Below are 8,336 nucleotides of genomic sequence, written 5' to 3' on the forward strand. Positions count from 1 at the left end.
TCATCTTCAAATAAACTGGAGATGCCATGGTTTCCAGCATTGTCAGGAATGATTTTTCAACAATGTTGTTGTAAACGCTTTTACAAGGAACCACACAAAGAAAGACATATTTACAATTCTCGTGTCCTGTCCTCTGCCAGAGGAAAAATAATAGATTTAGTGTTACAATGGTTGAGTTAAGGAGTCGTTCAATGCTATAGGAGGAGGCTATTACCTTTACATAGCTTCAGATATTGCATATGTAACTATAACTTCTTAAAGATTCCGAGATGCATGAGGCTTTTTGAGCTTAAGTCATCAATGAGGATCCTTGGTGGCAGTAACGACTAGGAGAAAGAGAGAAAAAAAAGAAAAGGTAAGAAAATAAAAAATATGAAATTTAAAGTTTTTCTTAGGATATTCTTTAATGATTTTCTTGATGAAATTTTTTAGTTTTGGACTTTTTTATATATATAAAATAGTTTAGAACGAAATCCTAAAAAGGCAAAAATTAGGCAATGTGCCACCTTAAAAGGTAAAAGTCAGATTAGCACGCATACAAACCGTAAGATTGCGAAGTCTTTTTACATTAAATCAAAAGTAGTTTGCTACTACTTATCAGGTTTTTTGCATGTGGTAATCACTGTAATAGAACATGGCACAATTTCAGGAATGAAAATATGGAGCAAAAGAGTCATTATTATAACTTTCACTTTACTAATTTAAACACAGGACTAACCAAGAAAATTTTCACACTGTGAAAATGAATGAGATATTTTTTTTTTTATTTACTCTATCAAGTTGTTGATGTACAAAAATGAGATTTCAGAAATAAGACCTCCATAAATTTTATAAGTATTAAAATAATAAATGGTTGTAAAAATAAATTTATAAAGAAGATCTCGAAGGATGTATCATTCATAAAATTTTTAAGTGATAAAAAAACATATCCATTCATTTTTAATCTACACTCGTCAAAAATACGAGATTGAACGGACGAAAATAAAAGTAACATATTGAAATTTAGATTTTGTCGATCAAAAATAACATTTTTGTTCGATTATTCTAATCGATTGCTCGATTGCTGGCTCGATTTGTATATCACATTAATAATGTTGAACTCTTCTTTGTATATTATATAATGGAGTTATTTATTTAGGACAGAAGACCAATAATTTCACTTTACTTTGAAGGATTTTTCATTTTAAAATCATTTTCATTTGTTATACATTTTATTTTTCATGTTTATGTTAATGTCATATAAACTAATCTAAGAACACAGTAGTTTATAGTAATAATTACTACTAGTACAATTTAGTGGGTCATTGGCATTCAGAGGTCAACCAATTTGACTTTGAGTTTGAAGTCCTTTGAAGTTTACATAACGGTTTCAAACTGTAACTAAATGTGAAAGTGAAACTAACTATTACTATTATCACATAAGAAAAAACACTTGGTTAACAAATCCATAAATTACGAAAAAAAGTTAATGGATCCCACATAATTGATAGTAATATTAATCACGCCATCACTCTCGGCTTTTTCTTTCTATAAAAACACCTTTCTTTCACCTTCCAAACTCACCACAATCATATCTCTCTTTTCACACATTCAAAAAATATGAGTTCACTTTCATGGTTCTTTATTCTTTTTGCTCTTTCTATTCTAACTTCAAATTTTGTTTCATCCTCTGCAGTTCAAGACCCTGAACTAGTTGTACAAGATGTGCAAAGGTAACTATAGCATTTATATTTTTCTTCTTAATTATCTTGTGTTATGTGTAGCTAGCTACATTATTCATTATATGCAAGCATTATTGTCTATAACCTTATTAAATGTTTATTTAATACCTAAATATTGATATGATAATTTTATTACACATTTGAATTCATGAATTCTTTTTAATTTCTCTTTAGGAGCATCAATGCCTCTAGGAGAAACTTGGGCTATTTATCATGTGGAACAGGCAACCCAATTGATGATTGTTGGAGATGTGATCCAAATTGGCAAAACAACAGACAAAGGCTAGCAGATTGTGCAATAGGATTTGGCAAAGACGCAATCGGCGGAAAAAATGGTAAAATCTACATCGTCACAGATTCAGGTGACGATGATCCTGTAAACCCTAAACCCGGAACTCTAAGATATGCCACAATCCAAGACGAACCATTATGGATAATTTTCCAAAGAGACATGGTAATCACATTAAAACAAGAAATCTTAGTAAACTCGTACAAAACAATTGATGGAAGAGGTGCAAATGTTCACATAGCAAATGGTGGATGTGTGACAATACATTATGTTAACAACGTTATAATACATGGTATTAATGTTCATGATTGTAAACCATTAGGGAACACTAACATAAGGGATTCACCAGAACATAGTGGCTTTTGGACAGTTTCTGATGGTGATGGAATTTCTGTGTTTAATTCACAACATGTTTGGATTGATCATTGTTCTTTGTCTAATTGTCGTGATGGACTTATTGATGTTATTCATGGATCAACAGCTATTACTATTTCGAATAATTATATGACTCATCATGATAAGGTTATGCTTTTGGGACATAGTGATTCTTATGTGCAAGATAAGGATATGCAAGTTACTATTGCTTTTAATCATTTTGGTGAAGGACTTGTCCAAAGAATGCCAAGGTATGTATTTATTTATATGATGCTAGCTAAAATCTTTCTTTCTTTTTTTTAAATCATTAATGTACTTTTTATTTATTATTGTGGTCCAAAATAATAAAAGGCATGCATGGCTTATAGTAAAAACTTGGAGTAATTATACAAATTATTACACATCACATTTCTAAGCATAATTCATCAAAATAATCTCTGATTTTTACAAATTGGCAAATACATTTTTAGAAGTGAAAAAATACATTTAAAATAATTTTTTATTAGTTTTTGTTATAGAGGTTATGAGGTAACACATTAAATAAAGTTCACATTGATCATATCATAATGTTAGTAATTTGTTTGAAGATAAATTTTAAAGACTAATTTTTTAAAAATTATTCGTCACACGATATATATTTTTTCCTTTTTTACTTTTCAATTAAACTACTTAAATTTTATAGGAAATTTTTTTAATAGTAAACTATGTGAGATCAACACACAATATCATATGTCCAATTAATGTGTATCACATCATAATATTTTGCAAAAAGATAAAATGATAAATTATTTTGAGTGATCTCTTACAATTAGCTAGGGAGACGTATTTGTCAATAAAGTACTTAAAAATTTTATATTAATTAATATTTATAATTTTTAAAATTAATTTGTCTATTCACTTTAAAACTTTGTGCCGGTAAGAATCTTATTTTTAGTGATACGGCTCAAAATAAATATGATCTATAAATAATATAGTTTTTTATTTGGAAAATAAATTTTAAGTTAGACAAATGGAAGAAATAACTAAAAGAGATTATATTTATATAATTTATGTTAATTTTTATATAAATAAAATAAATGAAGAAATAACTAAAAGAGATTATATTTGTAACACATTCTTATATTTTATGAAAACATATATAACTATAAATAATCATTATTTTCAGGTGTAGACATGGTTATTTCCATGTGGTAAACAATGATTATACACATTGGGAAATGTATGCAATCGGAGGAAGTGCAAACCCTACAATCAACAGCCAAGGAAACAGATTTCTTGCACCAAACAACAGGTTTAGCAAAGAAGTAACAAAACATGAAGATGCTCCGGAAAGTGAATACAATAGTTGGAATTGGAGATCAGAAGGTGATTTGTTCTTAAATGGAGCATTCTTTAGACAAACTGGTGCTGCTGCTTCTTCTTCTATCTATGCTAGGGCTTCAAGTCTTAGTGCTAGACCAGCTTCTCTTGTTGGTTCAATTACTTCGACTTCGGGTGTGCTTAATTGTAAGAAGGGCGCACGTTGCTGATTATTCGCTGCTAAAAAAAGTTGAATTAACGATAAAAAAAATTAGAGATGAAAAAATGAAATTTATATTTCATTTTCTTATCTTCGATTTTTTATCGTGCATAATTCGACTTTTTTATAGCATGAAATTACGAGTTTTATATATCTGATTATTAAGTTATTTACTTTTGGGTTAAGTTAATTACAACCTATGCCTTTTTCTTTTCATATATTGTGATGATTAATTACATTGACAATGTTGGTTGTACAATGGAAAGGAAATGAAATGAGATGCAGTTAGTGTTGGTTATAAAAAATTATGTTAGTACTTTTCAATGTGCACGTTAACTTCTTTTTTATTTATATTTATTTACTAATATAGATATTTATTTATTCAATTTGATAGAATAATTTGAAAATAACAAAAACTTAATGTTATTAAAATTATTAAAAAAAAAAAGTTAAAATCAACAATAAACAATAAACAAACATTTTAAAGTTTAAATCCGACTAGGTACAAATTGCCTATTAAAAAAAAAATATATCACTTAAATATAAAATATAAAAACATAAAACGTGACAAATAAAAATGATTAGAATAAACATGTTTATAGACTTAACATTATCACTGATAATATTTATAAAGGATCAAAATTAATCTAGAATTCTTGTTGCATTCATCGTATGGTTTTCCACGGTATTGACCTTTCTCTTTTTCCATCATTCGAAGACTTGTAGTGAGAAGCACCCTCCCTACTATCCTCGTCATAAATCTGACTCTTGTTAACCAACTCCGCAAAACGAGTAATCTATTGGTAACCAATAGACTTCTTAATGTCATGCCTCAAAGCATTCACAAACTTCAAACACTTCGACCTCTCAGCATTCATAGTATTGTAATGGGGACAATACTTGATCAACTCTTGGAATTTTGCAGCATAATTGCCACAGTTCCATTCCCTTGCTTCAACTCAAGAAATTCCACCTCTTTCTTTCCACGGCAATATTCCGGAAAATAGTTCTCCAAGAATGCATTGCGAAAAGATCCCTAGTAATCTGAATATCCTCTTTTTCAAACCTCTGAGCAGTATTACACCACCAATCCTCAGCTTCCTTCTCGAGCATGTGAGTACCAAACTGCACTATCTACGCATCACTACAATTCATAACCCGAAATATCTTCTCAATTGCCTTCAACCAAGCTTGTGCCTTATCAGGTTCATGCTCTCCCTCAAAGATAGGCAGATTGTTCCTCTGGAACTTCCCCAAAGCACGAAACTCATCATCACCATTCCGATTATCAGCATTCACTTGAGGAATCTTACTAAGAGATCCAGCCAACATCCTCAATGCATTAGCAATGGCATCATCGTTCCTTCCAGCAACCATCGTCCTAGGAAAACCAAGAACCAAAACAGACAAAACAGTATTGATCGTGTCAAATACACAAATCTAATACAACGGGAATAAAAGACATTAATGACCTTGACCAACTGGTCGACCATGCTCTGATACCACTAATGTAACACCCCTTTTCTAAAACCCGAATATAAAGAATGTTCACAGAGTATTAACATGCACATACTAAAAAGGGTGTCACATGTTGTTTTCATCATAATGAAAACCCAAAAACGAAATACAGCATGCAAACATGCATTTGATCATCTCATAACACAATTGAAAACTTCATGTTTCACTAATATGCATATCGCACGCGGAAGAACAATTATGATCAACAATTTCAATGAATACATCATATACTATATTGATCTACCAATTCAAAATAACATAATCCACCATGCTATACGAAATTCAATAATTAGGCGACATAGCCTTCAACAAACATATTCAAATTATCATGTTGAAACACAAAAATATAATAATATCGAAATAATAAAAACATGAGTTCAAATAAAATTACCCCAAGTGTTACATGATCAGAGTATATGACTCGCTGCCTAATCAAAACAACAAACTCAAAAGCTCCTCGGCTAAATCCTCAGACAAGCTCACTACTCGTCAGAACCTGCACGATGTCATAATGAACATCATTCAAACATAAGGGCGAGAATACGCATCATAATGAATATATATATATAATATGTACAATGAGCATAGCATACAATAGCATTATCATTCATCACACTTCATAATTGAATAAGTTTCACAATTATCGCACATTCAACACAATTCTCAATATTCACACAAAGCAATCACATCAATTCAAAAACAATCACATAGCACACAATATGACTTGAATGTAATAAATTTGACTCAATGCATGTGGAATCATTGTGAGTATCAAGCTCACCGCTCCCGATCGAAACTAGAGTCACGCTTCCGATCCGGACAAGATCAAAGCCCTCAAATTATGAACACATAGTTCACCGCTTTCGAATCCACAAAAGGGAACAAAGTCACTCATGTTTCCACACAAGGATCAAATCCAATCGGAGTTCCAACTCCCCATAAATGCATGTACAATTATCACGACACATATGCAATTAAGATTATCATATAATCTTAATATACTGCATACCACAATAATTCACACAATGAATTATCCACCAATTGTACACAACATATATATCAAATAACAATCACAACAATGCACAACAACTAGCATATATTCAATCACACTCATCGTGAATATCATACCACATATCATGCCAACAATTGTCATTCATTGTTTACAAACTCATAGCACACATAAATATAATTACATGGTTTTCACATAACAACACCATAATTAATTCATCAAGTGATAACCAATCCTATCATAACATACAGAATATCAAATTAGCTTCCTAATGCTTCGAACGGCACATAAAACGGAGTTACGAATCGAAAGCTATGCACATTATCATTTTTGAAAAAACAGGGCATATTCAAGTAAATAAAAGAATTCTCAAAACATTTGTTAACAGAGCTGGTGTGGCACTGCCACGTGACACTGCAAGCGTGGCAAAGATGTTGACGTGGATGCCACGTGGCATTTGGTTCCCATTTTATATTTTTTATATAAATTTTATTTATAGCGACAGAAAATCCGTCACAAAATCTGTCGCAAACATGAACATCATATAATAGCCCAGAATTTGTAGCTAATCCGTAGCTAATTTGAAACTAATTCCTAGCTAATTCAAAGACATCATTTTTATGACCTAGAATTTGTTTTTTTTTTCATGATTTTTTACAAGAAATTTTATCACATTATAAGGATATCTCTCACAAAAACTTAATAGGGACGTGTCACGTCAGCTCTGTCAACAGACGTTAGCAGGAGGGACTAAAAGTGTGCATGAAAAATTTTAGAGGGACTATTCTTTTAAGGAAATTTTAGTAGGGACTAAAAACGAAATCTGGAATATTTAGAAGGACCAAAAAGTTCATTAACCCTAAATAAATAACTACTAAAAATTGGGATGTTACAGCCGCTGCTACAGGCGACCGTAGAAACTCCTTGCATTTTGTATTGCAAAATCGATTTAAGCGTAATTTGAGTTATGATACTCTGTTTGAGACGCGGTTTGAAGCGTTAGGTAACTTGTGCAAAATAATATCTTATTATAATTATTTTGAGGTTTTATAAGTACATGACAATATGAGTACTATGTTTACTAGTAATGTGTTTTAAAGGATAATTGTTGAACAATGATATGATTATGACTTGATGGTTGCTAGTTGTATAAGTTATATGTTTTGGTGAATAATTATGTGACGTGTAATTGTGATTGTTATGATGTGGTGGTAGTTCATAAGGGGGACTATATTAATGCTATTTTGCATGATGATTATGGTTATAAAGGGAATCGTAAATGTCTTGTTGTTGTTGCATTGATAATATGACGTGCACCATATTATGTTGTGTTATAAAAAAGGCAAGTCACAAGCTTAGAAGGGGAACGAGTGACTTTTTTGGAGCTCAGAATAAGGGCTCGTGGTTCAAAAGGTGGGGTCTGGTTTGTATGAAAAACAATTGTTGAGTTGGTACCACATGCATAGGGTCGAGTCGTGAGTCACATTGCATACATATAAGCTTTGTGATGTTGGTGTGAATTATTCATGGTGCTGAGTGAGAATAATTGATTGTGAATTGTTATGTAAATGAATGTTATTCTTGTTGTGTGCTTTATATCTACCCTCGCATTCTTTACACCATTAATATATCGAAGTTTATTCTCACCCCTTTTTCTTTGTCGTTTGTGCTTGTTTGGTGTTGAAAGAGTATTGTGGTATACTTTTCGTTTATATCGTATCCACAGGGATTATTGCGATATCACCGCCGTTCTATAGCCTATTTTGTCTTGAGTTAATGTTACTTTAGTTTTGGGTTTGCAAAAGATCATTCAACAATTTTAGTAGCAAAGAGTAAATTAATGAAAGTTCTAAGTTAAAGAAAATGTATCAAGATTCGATTTCATCGACCTAAATTTGTATGTCT

At 31.2% G+C, this 8,336-nt stretch overlaps 1 protein-coding gene across 1 annotated transcript; it reads left to right on the forward strand.

The window, feature by feature from the left end:
- Positions 1–1,577: 1,577 nt before the first annotated feature.
- Positions 1,578–4,213, forward strand: LOC131647424 (pectate lyase-like). Its single transcript, XM_058917312.1, has 3 exons — positions 1,578–1,712; positions 1,896–2,636; positions 3,551–4,213. Exons 1-3 carry the CDS (start codon positions 1,600–1,602, stop codon positions 3,912–3,914), a joined length of 1,218 nt encoding a protein of 405 aa, XP_058773295.1. The 5' UTR covers positions 1,578–1,599; the 3' UTR covers positions 3,915–4,213.
- The last annotated feature ends 4,123 nt before the right edge of the window (positions 4,214–8,336 follow it).

This window comes from Vicia villosa, linkage group LG2 (assembly GCF_029867415.1).
Source record: "Vicia villosa cultivar HV-30 ecotype Madison, WI linkage group LG2, Vvil1.0, whole genome shotgun sequence".
NCBI lineage: Eukaryota > Viridiplantae > Streptophyta > Magnoliopsida > Fabales > Fabaceae > Vicia > Vicia villosa.

What these genes read in the sequence shown, in the direction of transcription:
- LOC131647424 (XM_058917312.1), top strand. Translation starts at nt 1,600, where the DNA reads ATGAGTTCACTTTCATGGTTCTTTATTCTTTTTGCTCTTTCTATTCTA. An exon ending in GTTGTACAAGATGTGCAAAG is followed by an intron (nt 1,713 to 1,895) that starts GTAACTATAGCA and finishes ATTTCTCTTTAG; the next exon opens with GAGCATCAATGCCTCTAGGA. An exon ending in CTTGTCCAAAGAATGCCAAG is followed by an intron (nt 2,637 to 3,550) that starts GTATGTATTTAT and finishes CATTATTTTCAG; the next exon opens with GTGTAGACATGGTTATTTCC.